The sequence below is a fragment of the Zerene cesonia genome, chromosome 10 (assembly GCF_012273895.1).
Source record: "Zerene cesonia ecotype Mississippi chromosome 10, Zerene_cesonia_1.1, whole genome shotgun sequence".
In the NCBI taxonomy this organism is placed as follows: domain Eukaryota; kingdom Metazoa; phylum Arthropoda; class Insecta; order Lepidoptera; family Pieridae; genus Zerene; species Zerene cesonia.
In genome coordinates this window covers 1,515,276-1,532,417 of record NC_052111.1, presented here as the reverse complement: position 1 = coordinate 1,532,417, position 17,142 = coordinate 1,515,276, and the positions used below count along the sequence as shown (strand labels likewise).

The 17,142-nt window shown below is 32.5% G+C and overlaps 2 protein-coding genes across 3 annotated transcripts in view; both read right to left on the bottom strand.

The window, feature by feature from the left end:
- The window catches only part of LOC119829726 (UPF0489 protein C5orf22 homolog), a 5,295-nt gene extending 628 nt beyond the window's left edge, over nucleotides 1-4,667 (bottom strand). The window contains exons 1-2 of the mRNA XM_038352366.1: nucleotides 4,395-4,667; nucleotides 713-1,529 (exon numbers count right to left, since the gene is read on the bottom strand). Of these exons, the coding sequence (XP_038208294.1) occupies nucleotides 713-1,498 (786 nt within the window). The 5' untranslated portion in view covers nucleotides 1,499-1,529; nucleotides 4,395-4,667. The remainder of the gene's footprint in view (nucleotides 1-712; nucleotides 1,530-4,394) is intronic.
- Nucleotides 4,668-6,351: 1,684 nt separating this feature from the next.
- LOC119829284 (lamin-C) lies at nucleotides 6,352-16,566 on the bottom strand. 2 transcript variants are annotated; one of them, XM_038351726.1, is made up of 10 exons: nucleotides 15,999-16,566; nucleotides 12,065-12,197; nucleotides 11,598-11,796; nucleotides 10,710-10,831; nucleotides 9,989-10,132; nucleotides 9,541-9,746; nucleotides 8,667-8,925; nucleotides 8,131-8,352; nucleotides 7,680-7,772; nucleotides 6,352-7,494 (listed from the first exon to the last, which is right to left on the bottom strand). In XM_038351726.1, the coding sequence occupies exons 1-10, from the start codon at nucleotides 16,427-16,429 to the stop codon at nucleotides 7,450-7,452; spliced, it is 1,854 nt and encodes a 617-aa protein (XP_038207654.1). In that variant the 5' UTR covers nucleotides 16,430-16,566; the 3' UTR covers nucleotides 6,352-7,449. The 2 variants fall into 2 exon arrangements, with proteins under 2 accessions (XP_038207654.1, XP_038207655.1); XM_038351727.1 differs by having other exon boundaries at nucleotides 7,450-7,494; nucleotides 9,989-10,129; nucleotides 15,999-16,429.
- Nucleotides 16,567-17,142: the final 576 nt, after the last annotated feature.

Genomic DNA, 17,142 nt, shown 5'->3' with positions numbered 1-17,142 from the left:
CTCGGCTTCTTTTATTATGACAGGAACTAAATTACGTACCTAAAACATTGAAAACCTGAATACGTTTTTCTCGAAGACACTTTCGCGTTTAACATTTTACGTTTTTCGCTTCTGGCTTCACCCGCGTAGTTAAAGGAAATTCCCAAGGGAAAAAGATGTTTTAATGGGGGGGGGAGTTAAATGTTACCTATCAGTATATACAACTCTCAAACTTCTGCAGGCCCAAAAATGATACCAGAAAATCGTATAATAATTGTATTAGTACCTCAGGAATTAGCTATAGGACTATGAAAATTCCTAAAACCATAATATTTATGCACAGGTGGACAGTATTTGACAACAATTGTTATGAAAATATTAAGCTAATTGGAATAAAATACACGTATTCCAATTTTATTTTTAAATATTAATGTTAGGCAACCTTTTTTAAAATAAGTATGGACGTAATTTTTAATAACTAAGGTCTATTTTTTCTTGTTCCCTCACCCAAATACACTTATAACACTATCGTTATACGTTTGATGTGTCCGTATGTCTGTCTATAGCTATATATCTTCTGAATGGATGAAGAGATTTTGTTTTTTATTTTTGTTTTTATTGAAATGTAAATTATTTGGGAATGTTATGTGACAGATTGATGAAAATAAATTATTGATGAAAAAAAACACAGCCAGAGATCAAAATAAATAAGAACATAATCTGAATAGTTTACCTTATGATAATGTTGTGATTTAAGTCCTTTATATTCCGTTAAATTGCCATGCTCTTCTAAATACAAAAACATATCTTCTAGTTCTTGCAATTGTTGTTCACGTGACTGCATAATTAATTCTAAGGTTTCAACGTCATCATTTTCAGGCAAATCGAATCGGAATATATCTTCCAACATATCATACAGTCCTATACTTTCATATATATTAAGGAATGGATTTGCTGTACTGAAAAAATCTAGATCGATGTCGAGAACAAATGGGACGTCGATAGTCAACTGATTACTTAATTGCTCTATTTTACAATCTGCACCATTACTTAGTTCGGCGACTGTCAGCATAAACTTTCTTTTGTTCACAAGCTGTGACGAATATAATGCATCAGACAAATAGTAATTTTCTTTACAATCTACTCGGAGAAAGCCTGTGACGGGGTGGTCTCCAACGTGGATAAACCGTGAGCCATCGGTAAATTGATTCGCCCACGGTGGTCTAATCCAAACCACGCGTTTTATATGTCCGGCGGCTGCCGCTGGCACAATCCAATTTTCTATTTGTAATAATTGCAAAACTTTCCTCCCTGCCCTTGCTTCCTCTCCTTTTAATTTACGATCAATAAGCATGTCTGGATGAGCATCTAAGTGCAATAAAGTTGTTCCTTCTAAGGGTAATTTCTTTCCACCGATTGCCGAATATATAAACTGTAAAGCATCGTTATGTTCTTCCACTACATATATAGGTACTTTTTTGAAATGTTTTAGATTCTCTGTAGATTTATTTTCGTTCATATTTATGAAATTGCGATGGCCTATATTCTCACTAAAAATACAATTTTTAGATTAACTATCTACCTTGCTTGAATACAAACAAATATAAGTAGACATAAGAAGAATATTTGATCGGAGTTTCCGTGAAGGTAACCTATATAATATTATATCTTTGCTGGGCCCGAGAGGGGTTTCGAAGTCGGTCAAGGTTTAGAGCCAAAATGAGGAAAATTCCGCCCTTACGTATATCGTGAAAACTGCGCACTTGTTACTGGTTGTTGACTTTGGTGTATCCATAATTTGTAACCTCAAATTGACAGTGATAGAACGCAATACCAACCAAATACTGGTTTTATGCAAACATTTTTATTTCACCTGATTTTCTGAAGTATTTGCCTACCATTAGATCTATTGAATTATATCTTAGTATCCTCCTTATTTTATAACGTAGGTACTCTTCTTCGTATTATTACTTTTTAAAACCTAAGAGTATGGTCCAGATGAAGCAATTATTGTCTATCTACACTTGATTTTTATTTAATGCGCCACGGCATTTTACGGCGCCAAATCGAAATGTCAATGCAAATTGCATCATACTATTTTGTCTTTCATTAGTTGTAAGCATTATAGAGATGATCGTCATCATGAAGTTCTATTTTGCGTAGTCTTTATTGAAGTAGCTTGTTACAGTTAAGGCATGATATTGGAATGGAGGGAGGGGTGTTTTGACGGCTCGCGGGGTCGATACTGCGCGCCACTGACGTCATTACGCTACTACGCCCGTCCAAACAGACCCCGCACATCCCACCCCCTGACCTATTGCGTCGTAACTCCTACTCGGGTCAAGGCGCGAAAACCACGCCTGATCAGCCCGGATGTTTTAAGTAATATGACTACAACATGTTATGTAAGTCGAATTCAGTACTGCGAATTCTACGGGACTTTGGTCAATATTTAAAAATGAAAACTAGACATGTTTCTGCGTTATCAAGTACCTAAATAAGAGCGTATCAAAACACTTGTATGATTTTATTTGAAATCCCAATTAATAAAGTTGTAGTAAATAAATTGATCCATTTATTTATATTAAAAGAGGCTTCAATTATAAACTGTATAATGCATCACATTGTTAAGTATGACATAACACTAATTGCATTTGCGGCCCGCAAATAGTGGGTAGTGGTCATAGGAACATCTGGTTCTGAAATAAAAACAACTGCACAAATTACGCTTACAGGTATTCATAACACTGATAATAATTAAATAATCTTTATTTCGGTACTTTTTAACACACCTACATGTTTGTATGTAACCGACTCCTTTACAATTTTTACCCATCGAACAGATTTAAATTAAACTTTGTACACTGTCGATCTGTCGATCGAATTCTTTGCGTATACTTTGTATAAGAGCAAGTGACACAATTTAGGTGATTCCATCATTTAAGCGCGTTTTGAAGTTTTCAAAATTCGGCATAGTATTTTATTCATTTTTTAAATATATAAATATACACAAATACTCACGATGTGAATTTTTGAGTGTTATGTGTTTGGACGAAAGAGACAAACCGAATTACTTCTACAGTAGCGCAAGCAAGCCAAACTATAAATAGTTATCGAAATTTTATGAATAATATTCAGATATAGAAAACAAAATACATATCGGAATGACAAGTGAAATTTGGGGCTACATATGGTCTATCAAAACATAAATCAATAAATAAATTTTTAATAGAAATCTCAAATAGCAATAAGAACATAAAATTTTTAAGAACGTACTTAATAAATCTTTAAAAAGTCGAACTAAAATAATTGTTGTTTGAGTTTTTGAAATGAACCTTTAGAAATATTAACCTTGTGTGTTATTGTCGTAAACTCAATCGCGTGTAATACTTCTTTTATCATATGGAACCCCCAAACATATAAAAATCCCTTGAGCACTTTTTTTCTAATTTAATTTGCATGTTGAATTTTAAAAACGAATAACAGCTTAAAAATATGTTTAATGAAATCTGGTTTTACTCAAAAAAATTGAATCAAATCATTGATGTTGTCATTTGCAATATACCTATATCTTTAAATAAAAAAAAAAACAAAAATATTGAAAAAGAAAATATTATACCAACATAGTTAAACACATAGACCGAGATTAGGATTATAGACAAGGTTTTGATATAATAACTATAAGGCAAGCTTGTGTCTAAAAGTATGTGTGAGCGGGACTTAGCAAATTTTTCCATCTCTATTACCCTTTTGTTGTTTGCATAATTTTTATTGATAAAAATAATAAAAATCAAGTTGTGAAATTTCCCTATTCATTCAAAAGATAATATTAAGCGATTTTCTTTCTACTGGTGTGATTTTCCTTATAAGCTTGAAAGGCCATAAGCAGCGAAATCAACCAAACAATTCATTGCTAAGTAGCATTTTTTAACTTTATAATAGCAACTTACTTGTTATATTACTAATTGAATATGAATATATTGATAATTTTCACTAAAAACACAATGAAGTTCTTTAAATTTACGCTTTTAAATTTATATTTAATATATATTACTTCATCTCATTTGACAACAGTTGGATAAAAACTTATATTGAATTATAGCGATTTGTTACTGTGTGATTTATTCTGAGGACTTCTCTACCCCTATTCTATTTAATGATGCATATACGCAAAAGCACAAAGCAGCAAAGCACATTCATGCTCTGTAAAAAAGTGAATTTTTAAAGAGAGAAATAAATATTAAAAAGAAATACCTTTAACATATACTTAAATGAAAATTTAAAGACTACGAACAAAATTTTCATATCCATACAGTGTTTGCAAATACAACTAAATTTCATATCATCTGTTTTAAATGTGTATGTATAACAACAAATAATCAAAGATACATAAAAAACATGAATATGCAACTTACATCTTAATTTATTTGTGGAGGTGGTTCTAATATATAAAAGCTTCAAAATGAAGAAGACATTAAAATGTTGATATTCAATTACTACTTTCTATTTTTATATAATATAGTATTATAATGTGCAATTTTTTTTTAAACGCAAATATTATTCACGGTAAAGTAAAGTTCTAAATATTCTATACTTATATCTATTCATTTATAAAATATCTTATTAGTTATTGCTATTTTCGCAAATAAATATAAAATATTATGTATTTCTCATTTTGAATCTTTATGACATTGACGGGAAGTTTTGAAAATTCTATTGTTATGTCAGTGTCATTTTTAAAATCTAGCTATGCAATTCACAGTTGGATTATTTATTGTCATTTAATAATGAAACCCATTCACACCCCATTTTTTATCCGATAACATTACACACGTTTTTTGTATTCAAGAATTGTTTTATAAACCAGTTATATGAGTATCTAGTATAGTTAGTATTGTAACAACATTTGTTTGAAACGTCACCGAACATTAAGATAGTACTTAATATATTGAAGATTGTTTTTTCACGTGCAATTACTTTTCGTATTCCCCTAAATATTATTCTATTTAAGAAGGTACAGTTGATTAAATTGAGACTACACTATTAAATCGTTCTGTATCAAAGATGTTATCCTGACAGTGTACTATTGCTCAAAAACTGGTCCGAGTCAAAAAGCTCTCTTTCTAATGATGTGACCATGGCCAAACAAATCAAAGGAATTACTTAAAATGCCTGATAGAATTACTTAGAAGAGCGTGTTAATGTGCACATTACAGTGATGCTATGCTACTTAAATTATTGTACGTTGTAATAAACGAAAACATATGGTATACATTAGGTATATTACGATAAATATTTAATTAGATTGTAAGTGCCCAGAAATTTTTTATACGAATAATAATTATTTTTAACATAAAAATTAAAACGCCTCCAAATTCTCGGGACTAAAAATGTGATCGTTGGTCTAACTTACCGTGAAAAGTAAAGCGGCCACCGATCCAACACCACGTCTAACCATATTTTATTTTATTTTTACCAGGCGTGAACATTCAAATACCCTTACTCGTCACTACATACTATAAAACAAATTCGCTTCCTCCATCCCTATATTATGTATGCTTAAATCTTTAAAACTGCTCAACGGATTTTGAAGGTTTTTTTTTTAAATTCAATTGATTCAAGAGGATGGTTTATATGTACAACACCTATTGAACCACTCCATATTTAACGCGTGCGAAGCCGCGGGCAAGAGCTAGTTATTAATAAATTGAATAGTAATTGTGAGTCGTTCTTTTTGCAAAACATAAATGAATAAAATACAATTTTTTGTACCATATCTACAATATCAATTAGTCTTAGAGTTGACACGTTGTCAGACAACACACTACCAACGGGAGACCTCTCCCCAGCAGCGATTTTGGGATACCTACTTCATATTTCCTAGATTTGTGTCTAAAACATTTGAATTATCCTCTTTTTGAACCCTTTAAAAATTTAAATTAAAGTCATAGCGAATTATATGGAAATTAGTTACATTCCATTAAAAAATCCAGACATTAAAACTAATCTTGATTAAGCTATGAATGAGGCAAGAAATTTTAAGACAGTATTCTAATTTATATGGTAGAATAATTAAATGAAAACTGTTAGCATTCTAATCCTCCGTGTCGTCTTATAAGCCTTACACATTAGTGATTACTTAAATTTTCATGCCAGTTCATGACGTACATAAAACTAATCTAGTACTCTGTGCTGATTAGGGAAGAAGGGTGGTTGGTTACGTAATAAAAGCCACAATTGATTAAAACTAAATATAATTTTATTATTTTATAATGTTATGTAATTTGCAAAAGGAAGTAATAATATTAATCCAATTTAAAGTTTTCTATGATTACTTAAAAAAAGAACACAAACGAAAAAACAATTAGATTCTTTCCTCTTCACCTAAATTTGAAAGTACATTTTCTTAAATAAAGTCTAGTATAGTACTACATGAATTAATTTAGAAAACCAAATTACATGAAAACATCCCATTTGTATAATGTCATAAATGCTTCATACAATTTGAGACTTGCACCTGTGTTTGTTATAAAAAATAGCATTTAATTATAATTATGAAAATGTATCTTATTCTAAATTGACAACCAATGCAGTGTGGTCAACTTAAACTTACGAACTAATGATGCTAGTATTCTAGTCAATAGCTACTAACTATCATGATATTTTGTAGATTTTATCTACAGATTGCTGCTTAATATTCAATGGCTATCTTCTCAAACAACTGACATGATTCATTGTCTAGCGCAAATGTTTATGGGTGGGGGTCTTAACGTTAAATAATTAATAAAATATATATATTTCTACACTTACCAACACAAAGTGAACCAATAATCTTTGTACTTTGTTCACTGAGCTTACACAGTAAAGCCAACAAAGGCATCAAGTGGCTTCATGTTTCGAAATATTGGAAAAGATGAATACTAAATCTTAAGTGATGTATAATATAATAAAAAATGGTCTCATAGGACCGATGCGGAAAGGCGTAAATGGCACGATAGGCGGAACATGAATGGCCAAAATCAAAATTGAGCGAAGGATAATAACAATTGAACTCAAATTCGAACTTGAAGTTCGTAAAAACCGTAATAGAGAGACACTAATTAAATATTTTCACCGATTGAAACTTAAAGCCGTTCCAATAAGGAAAAAATTAAATGCACTATAAAAACATTTCATTGAAGATGTGAAAGAACGGAAGTGTTCTTTAGAGGAAAGATTTATTCCAAACAAAATACCAAATATGAGGCGTTACTCCATCACATAACTTTAAACTCAAAATGTTTACATTTTATTGTTTCTTTATTGGAACGGCTTGATTGAAAGCCATCTATCGTGCCACTTTGGTGTTTCTTTAGAAATAAATCTGTAATAACTGGGAAAGCCTAGCTGGCAAACCCTGATAAGAGAATGGTGAGGCACCGTTATAAATCGATCACGATCATTGGATACAACCGTTTTATCTACTAGGGGTTACATGATACGGCAATTCTCTTCGCCCTCACGTATTTCGCCAAGCTGAAACATAAATGAAAAACATTAAAAAAGTTCTAAAATAAAAACTACATAAATAGCATACTAATTGATGATAAAGTTACAGCGTATGATTTGATTTAATTTTTATGGCAAGTGATTCTATATAATATAAATAGGTAAAGTGACATTATAACCGACGATAAGCAATAAAAATATGATAGACATACCCCTTCACGACGCGGGAACTTGTGTGCGAGCTCGCGATGTCTCTGCGCGCTCGTGCTCACCTGCCGCCGCTGTCGCTCAGACACCGCCACCTCCTGACAATTTGCATAGGAATTAAGTAACTGATACGGTTATAGCGATCGAAGGTATTATTGAATATATATTATTACGGGATTCTTACGGGTTTTACAAAGCCCTAACGCGATAAGACAATTTATTCATTCAATATCTTCGGTATCCATATTCATTGAAAATTACGTAAAATTTACATTAAGTAAACTCATTAAATTTAGAATACGTAGCTAAAGATGTAGATTAGCTATTAATTAAATCTTATATTAACTAATCATAGTTGGCTTTCAATTCGAGCTATAACTGAGCTAAACCTAACCTACTCTAAGTCATATTATAAAGAGTTGAATATAAGTGGCAGATTATCCAGCCGGCACCCACCTCCTGGTCCGTATTGAGCAGCGCCGTGGTGAAGGTGTCCGCGACGAACCACTTCTGGCCCTTCATCACGATGTCCCTGGGCGGGTCGTGGTCCGCGCCCGCGTCCGCCGACCACACCGTCGCCACCGCGCCCGGCTCCAGCTTCACCGTGCGGTGGAACTTGAACAGCGTCTCTTGTTCGCCCGCCTTGCGTATCAGCTGGTAACCGCCGAGGCTTTGCTCCTGTTGAGTTATAGTTGAATGTATAAGTATAAAAATCCGCGATGTGATATAGAATAATTATAAAATTGCTCCTTTTCACGTAAATACATTTAATTAAAACGAAATGGTGTTATTACACATCGTTTTATTTTTTTATATATATATGAAATAAAAAAATTGCGTATTTAAAAAAAATCTGTTAGTTTAGTATATTAATTACATACATAACATAAATTTTAATTTCTACGTTATAGCATTAATGTGATTGTGATATTATATGTATCAGTTACTTCTTTCTCCGTGTACTTTATGTGAAAACACGGCATTGCACACACCTTCTTGCCCTTATTCCGGATCTTCACAAAGCTGCCGTCGGGGCACGCCTCGGCGATCTCCAGGTCGCCCTTGGCGCTGGAGGTGACGCTGAAGTCCTGCAGGCTGCGCTCCTCGCTCTCGTCGAGCAGCGTGCGCTTGCGCGCCGCGCGCAGCGGCGTGGCGCGGCGGCCCGGCGTCACGCGCCCGCTGCCGCTCACGCTCGCGCCGCTCATGGACGCGCGGGACTCGCGCCCGGGCGATTGCGAGGTGAGGTTCAACCTGGATGGGTTATTTTAAATTTATATTCGTCGTATAATTTCACAGTACAATGTTGTTGTATATGAATTTCGGGTCGTTGCTCTTTTACAGTGAGCACAACGCGTGATAAGCTATTTTTTGAAGTGAAACTTCTTTAGAATCGTTGTCATTTCAAACCTGATGCAACGGAAAAACGACAGGTAAGGGACACAAATACGAATGAAGCTGGCAAAGAATGACACAGAAATATACATACTATTTTATATATATTCATCTCATTCTTTTGTCGATTTACTGAAGTTTCACTTCTATCGTGTGTGAATCGCACACACACCTTTTTTTTTATATTGAATGTTCAAGTTTAAGCTGAACAATGAGTTTCTTTATTCTAATTTGATTTAAAAAAATATATAAAAGCTTATACATTACTACTCAGTACGACTCTGATAGTCATGTTACGGTAATCTACAGCTTTAGACACAAGTATTCTAATAAAAACTACTAAACTTACAATTTATAATCCAATACTTTCTTTCAACGATCAAAAACTCAAAAATTTAATTCACAATGAATCTCTTATCTCTAACTCTACGTCCAGAGCACCTATAGGTCCCTTCACACACAAAGCACACCAACCTATCCTCCTCGCCCTCGATAAGCGCGCGGTACGTGGCGATCTCGTGGTCGAGCGATATCTTGATGTCCATGAGCGTGGCGTACTCCCGCAGCTGCGCCGCCATCTCGTCGCGCAAGCGCGCCAGCTCCTGCTCGAGAGACGCCAAGTCCTCTGCGTGACGGGCCCGCTCTGACTCCAGTTGACGTTCCAGTTCACGGCACCGGTTCTAGTCAAATTATTGTAATGACAAAATTAGTGTAACCATTACATATAATTTTAAAGTAAAACATTAACTTTTTTTGTAAATGCAATTAGAATATGTGAAATTTTGTTGCATGCTGAATTCAATTTTCAATAAAATCATCTTAATCAGCACATGATCTTCTACAAAATAATCTTACTTGAATATTATCTCTTTAGTTTATTATATTCATTAATTATTTCTTGCAATAAAATCAAGAAACTTACGCTGAGTGCGGCATTCTTGTTCTCCAGATCGTTGAGCGTCGAGTTGAGGCTGTCGATGCGCGTGCGCATGGTGCGCAGCTCCTCCACCGCCACGGTCGCCGCATTGCTGTTGCGGTTCGAAGCCGCTTGCAAGTTCTTCAACTGCTTGCAATATTATATATTTATTAAGAATGGTTTGCAAAAAATAACAAAGATTTATTGTTTTGTATGTATGCTATGTGTATTGTAAAATATTTTTCTTGTCCTGCTGTTTTCTTTTAATTCAGTTATTAATGTTATTTTTGTTTTATTGAATAGTGAACAGTATATTACTGTGCTGACTCTAACATTTATGTATTAATGCATTGCAGACATTTTACTCAATAATAATCATAAAAAAATTGTGTCTAATATCGCCGGTAATATTTACTACATGTCCTATCAATTTCAACCATGATCTTAATCACATAGCTTACATAATAGCTATATATTTATAACGAAACATTACAGAGCGATCGCTGCGATATTGGTCAAGATAAGATATTGTAATTATCGCGCCGTTATCATGGTTTGTTTATAAAAAGAACTTTCATTTTATATACAAAAAACCCTACAACATATTATAACAACATATGCTTAAAGAATTTGGGAATAATAAATAGACATAATATGTGTATATTTAATATTTTTTTTTTCTTTGGTGCTTTCATGCATGTGTATTGTATTGTATATTATGTTTTACCTTATTTTCATAGAGAGCTTCTATTTCATCCCGGTTAGCCTTGATATTGGCCTCCTGTTGTTCGCGCAACTCTTGCAGGCTCTGCTGCAACTTAGCTTCGTATTGCTGGGCAAGACGACCATCTATATAATCCAATATTTGAAAAATTCGAATTAATTCAAATTTGAGAAAAATAATAACCAAATACACTTCACTTCAAGACTTTATTTAAGTATTTTGTTATAACTTTATCACTACAGAAAAAATCTAAATTCTTTTGTAACTTACAAATTCTGATAAAATTATAACATATAAATGACTTGATAAGATAATATTAATGACAAAGCATATGATACAAAGTATTTGGATGCATTTTAGCAAATTTAAAGATAGGAAATGCTGTATTTTTCATGCAATGTAGTAAACATTTTAAAAATATATACAATACAGAATAAAGATATCATTGTATGTATTAATATAAATCCTAGTATGACTATGATATTATATATTATTAACAACTATGTATAACTTATAAAGTAAAAAACGTTTTTGATTTTTATAATGATATTTCAAAACTCGTTACATATAATTTAAATGCAATAATTTCCTCTGTCTAATACTTCAATTACCCCGAAATAAATCCATGTAAACAATAAAATGTACCAAAGACACAAGAACACAGAATAGGGTTTAAAATCATTTATGTTCTTATTGTTTTATCATTGTATATAATGCATAAATGCATAATTACAACATATTTATATGATTACTCACTGGGGCTTGGTCTTTACAATATAGTTTAAATAAAACAGTTATATACTTTTTGAATAAAATTATCTAATAAGGGTTTTGTTTACTACTAAAAATTCTATGATGATGATTATTATCATTCAAAGGTGACACACTCACCGATTTCAGAAATCTCGACCTGTCTACGTGTACGAGTCTCTTGTAACTCTTGTTGGAACACCTGGTCCTTGAAAGATAGCTCCTCCCGCAGACTTTGCACTGTGTTTTCCATGTCGATGCGGCAAAGCATTTCTTCTTCAAGGGTCTTACGCGTGTCGGCGTAAACTTTACGCAATTTCTCCAACTCCTTGGCCAGGTCCTAAATAATAAAAATAAATTTATAATTAAACAAAACTATTCACGCTCCAGTATGTAGAACTAGTTTAAAAATAAAAAGAACGATGAAAATGAATAATATTTACGCGGTAATTTTTGAAAAAAGAATTTATTTTATTTTTTTATCGAAAAGTGTAGAAAACTTGTTTTTATCAAAAAAAGACACAAAGTTCAACGCACATTTAATTAGTATTACTAATAAAGATATAATAAATAAAATAAAGAGGAAAAATTTGAATTAAAATACGTACTCTAGCTTCATCTTGAGCCTTCTTTTTATCAGCAAGGGCAGTGTTGTATTTGTTGCTTTCTTCCGTGAAACGTGCTTCGTAGTGACGTGCCAAATTGTCTGCTTGTTGCCAGTCTTTTGTTTTTTTGTCCAAGCTAGATAAGACAACGTTGTTAATTAAAATTGTCCCTTATTAAATAATAATATGTCCGTAAGGCGATCTAATAATGTGGGTATACATAAATGTGTAGAACGTATATATATTAAACAAAATTTGAAAATACAATAGTTCTCGTTGTTTACCTACATTTGAAACACATACTTAAATGGTTTAAATATGTATCTTTAATAATGCACAGTTTATATCATAATGATTATGTTAAAATATAGTAGCAATGGAAGTCGATATATATATACCTGTACGTGTATTGCGAAAGACAATATTTTTTAGTTAATATGAAAGCATATTCCTCCTTCGATCTAGATAACGTTACTAAATTGATTTTGAAAAATCAGTCTTAAATCTTCTAGCATAAATCTTTCAGTTCCTTTGGACGACTTTGATAAATATCATAACGTGAGCAACTAAATTGCCTGGTAGTACTTGTCACCAGGATGGTTTCTTGACAAAATAAAAATAAGTAAAAAATAATGTTAAACATGACATGTATAACCACGATTTATACACAGTGACAAAATAGTGTATTTATTATCGAATTTTTATTCACTCACGTCACGGCTTACATGCTCAAACATACAAAGATATAAGAATGACATTATAAACTTTATTCATACGGAATAAAGATTAGAATTGCGAATGTATAATATTATCCCTGTGACCATTGGGTACTATTTATAATGATTACGTAACATAACTTAGTCAGACATTTTTACGGCAAAGACTAGTTCGGTACAAGGTAATGGTGTCATTGACAAAATAAGCACTGTAAATAAACAACCTCATTGAAGGTTAAGATTCTCCTATACATTAAACTAATAATCTTTATCATGTCGCTTACTACTATTAGTTAGTTAGATTTCCTACTAATATTATAAATGCGAAAGTTTGTAAGGACATGTGTGTGTTTGTTGCTCTTTCACGCAAAAACTACTGAACCGACTGCAATGAAATTTGATACGTAGATAGCTGGACAACTGGAGTAACACATAGGCAACTTTTTATCCCGATATTCCTACGGGATACGGATTTACGCGGGTGGAAACGCGGAGCGCAGCTAGTTAGAAATAAAACCAAAGGACACTCGTATAAACACAGATGCAATTAATTTTTTAAGAAATCTTGGTAAGAAATGAAATTAAAAAAGGGATTTAGTGTAATGAATTTCCATCGAGCGGAGTAAAGGCTTACTATGAATTTTGTGAAATCATAATGATTACCGGAAAGAGAAAGAGCATGAATTCAAACTTTCTTCAACGTTTTATTCTATTTCTTATACGCCATGAAATTAACAACAAATACGCATGTGATGGAAATTGCGAAATAACGGATAACCACGCGGGAGATCATGTGCACTTTGTTATAAATATACCAATGTACAAAATAATTATAATATACGGCATATTCCTTATAAAATATATAAAGATAGCGACAAAGTTGGGCTGACCCCATTTGAAAATCTTTATAATCGAGGGGGCAACGGAACGTCACGGTTATATTTGATCGAATTACGTCACCGACGCGACGCCAGCTTTACGATTCACATTCTCACATAATCGCCGGATGTTATTTCACGTACCTATCGTAAAATTTTAACAAGAACATTGATTGTACATTATTAAATTTGATTTTTAAATTATAGAATTATCATTATTGGTTTAAGAGTAAATGATGTCACACAAGTTATTTGACATGTTTACGTATTTAATTGTTTGTCATTCGGTGGGCGTAAGGTCGCTTTGATGTGACTTAGTTCTCATGGTCGACAACCTGTAGTCAAGGTAGCCCTACCCATCTGGATAACCTATAAATTTTCTTACACGTTATGATAAATGTATAAAAAATTATAAAATCTTTAAAAGCTTGTTTGATATCATAACTGTGTTGACATAATATTAAGAACTAGCGATCCGCACCGGCTTCGCCTGTGGTACATATATAGCCTTTAGCCTTCCTCAATAAATGGGCTATCTAACACTGAAAGAATTTTTCAAATCGGACCAATAGTTCCTGAGATTAGTGCGTTCAAATAAACAAACTCTTCAGCTTTATAATATTAGTATAGATATGTACTTGTACGGCTTCACCCATGCTAAGGTAAAGAAAATTGTAAAGCCATTCTCTTAATAAGCTTTACACATAGCAACAGATTCGGTGATTTATTTTTATTTATTTAGATAGATTTTTAAGTTAATATAATGTTCATTTTATATGGTTTTATGAAATTTTTTGTTTCACATGGTATTTCATTTATCAATTTAGGTACTTCACAAATATAAGTAAGATGTACTCTCTAATTCAAGACCTCCAGGGTTCCACACTTACCAACCTGGAGTAGGTTAAACATCATCATCATCATCTAAACAGATGATTAGTGAGGGTAAAATTATTGGAGCTACAAACAAGCAAGTATTAGGTATAGGTTGAGTTTTCTTGTGACCTTTTAAAATTAACAATGTAGATGTCCAAATGTAAAAACCTGAAGTAAATAAACACTGATTGATACAGAACATTACTGAAATTGAAGATACATGAAAAATTAATATTTCTATTGTTCTCTCTCACTGTACAACGACAGTGGCATGCCACTATTTTATGCCAATTTTCTGTGGGGATGTGATACTTCCCCGGTGTGAGATGGCCCAATTTGTGCCAAAGCATGCTCAAATTCCACATACACACGACTAACTACAGTTAAATTTATATCCTACATTTACATAAACTCTCATAAATAAAAATAAAAATATTCCAATTGTAATTTACAGTAAGAAGATGGAAGACCCTGTTCTGCACAAAATGAATTAACTATCAATTATTAGAAAAATTTTAACTTTTTTTTAAATATAAAAAGTGATTATTTTGAGTGTATGTAGTAAAATGGGAACTTTATTAAGGAATCAAAATCTTTTTTTCAGCAAATGCAAACATGTTACCTTTCATAGGATACAACTGTTATTATTACTTATTCCGTATTTTTCTTGTTAAAGAGGAGATAAATATGTAAACATTGTGTATAACACGAATTTGTCAAAAATTTGAAATTGAAAATTCAATATGCTTAATGCTATAATGATTCAATAAACAATTAGCTCATTATTTTATAATTTTGTCAAATATGTATATTATCACTTGTTTCACTGAAGAATATTCATTATATTTGAAATATATGCTTTTTTAAGCTTATTCTTTATATGTGACTGACAAACATCACAAATGTTTATAAGAAAATGCAATAAGAGAATCAAATAATGAGTAAACAACCTTGACTGAAATAGATTGTAAATGAGGACATTAAGCCATTTTTTTATTATTTAGGCCAAGATTATAAGAAGCTTGGTAGCTCAATGAGGTAAATCTAAATTTGTTTATCGTTCCTATTAAATGAATCGGCATATATTTTTAATTTTAATGTAATATAATACTTTGTTCATACAATGTTGATAGCTACCAAACATTTGTTTACAAACATTGTGTACAAAGTTATTCGAGTGAAATGGTTAGCTGAAACATTTAGTAGACATATTAATAGTATTCAATTGGTTTGTTATATCGAGGTATGATGTCACTGTGTCGTAAAGGCGAGGTCGCGCGCGCTCGTCATTGCGTGCCCGAAATGAAATGCCGCCGATGACGTAAACTGTGCTAAGGTTAGCCGGAAGAAATTTCAATAAAAGTAACTAATCTTAGCAAAAATACGTGCAGAAGTAAAATGCATACAAGGTAATTAGTGCATACTACGATTTTTTTTGCACTGTTATGAAATTTTATTTGTACATACCGTTTCTTCAGATCATCATTTTCTTCATACAATCTCTTCAGATCGATTTCCAACTTGGCCTTCTCACGGGACGTATCATCTAACAGTTTTCTAGCATCTTGTAATTCATGCTCATACATTCCCTTTATATTGGAAACCTCGCGTGTGACGACCTCCTGTGTCGTTTGTATTTCACGACGCAGGCCCGAATTTTCGCTTTCGAGTTGGCGTACTTTATCGATATAGGCTGCAAGACGGTCATTGAGGTTTTGTAAATGCTCCTTTTCTTGTAAACGACTGTGCCTCGTTGGACTTAAGGGGCTATTCGGCCGGCCGGCAGAACTAGAAGGGCGGCTACCAACAGGAGTGCTTGATTGTGGTGGGCTTTGCACTGACGACACAACACTTATGTTAGAAGACGACGTAACAGTCTTTTTAGATTTTGTGGACATTTTGAATAATTTTTTCAGTCACTATTTTCTAAATACTCGCAGAAATAATTCCACAACACCTTATTATCGAAAGCAAGCGTACAACTCCGTTTCTCTTCAACCTGTAAACCCAAGCTAATGTGGTCACGTGACCGTTGAGTCATACTAAAATGTTACCAGCATTTATGTCAATTTGTACAGATATTAAAATAAGGGATGAGTCTTTATGTACTGTTTTTTGTTTAAGGGTGTCCCTTTAAATGATTTGAAAATGTACTTTATAATACCTAACAATCGACAAATAAAAAAAGGATAAAAAAAAACCTGGCAGTCCCCTTAACAATTATATTACTCATATAATGTTAAATTATCTGTTCTAATGAAATGGTTTTCTGAGTTTGTGACGTTGTGGATCTCTGGATCTACTGCAATGATTAAAACAAATTGTTTGACCAACTGAAAGCCACCATGCCTACGGGTATTTAAACAGAGGCTATATATCATTTAAACTACATTTTTGAATGTATCCATAATCTCCATGAGTCGAGAAATGTTTTATTACAATGTATTTTTTTATTTACTTTGGAATAAGCTGTTAAATGTGATTTTAATAAAAAAATAAAAATAAAATTAAAAATCCTTTTTTCTTCCTACTAGAACACGCATATAATAATTGACAAAAACAGATATATTAGATTGTGGAATCTGTGTGGATTTATATTTTATTAAATTAA

Bases quoted from the DNA above. Each gene is read 5' to 3' on its own strand.
- LOC119829284 (XM_038351726.1), bottom strand. From the start codon at position 16,429: ATGTCCACAAAATCTAAAAAGACTGTTACGTCGTCTTCTAACATAAGT. The intron at 12,198-15,998 runs GTATGTACAAAT...TGTCTTATCTAG, and splicing joins AATGATGATCTGAAGAAACG to CTTGGACAAAAAAACAAAAG. The intron at 7,773-8,130 runs GTGGGTGCCGGC...GCAAATTGTCAG, and splicing joins TGCTCAATACGGACCAGGAG to GAGGTGGCGGTGTCTGAGCG.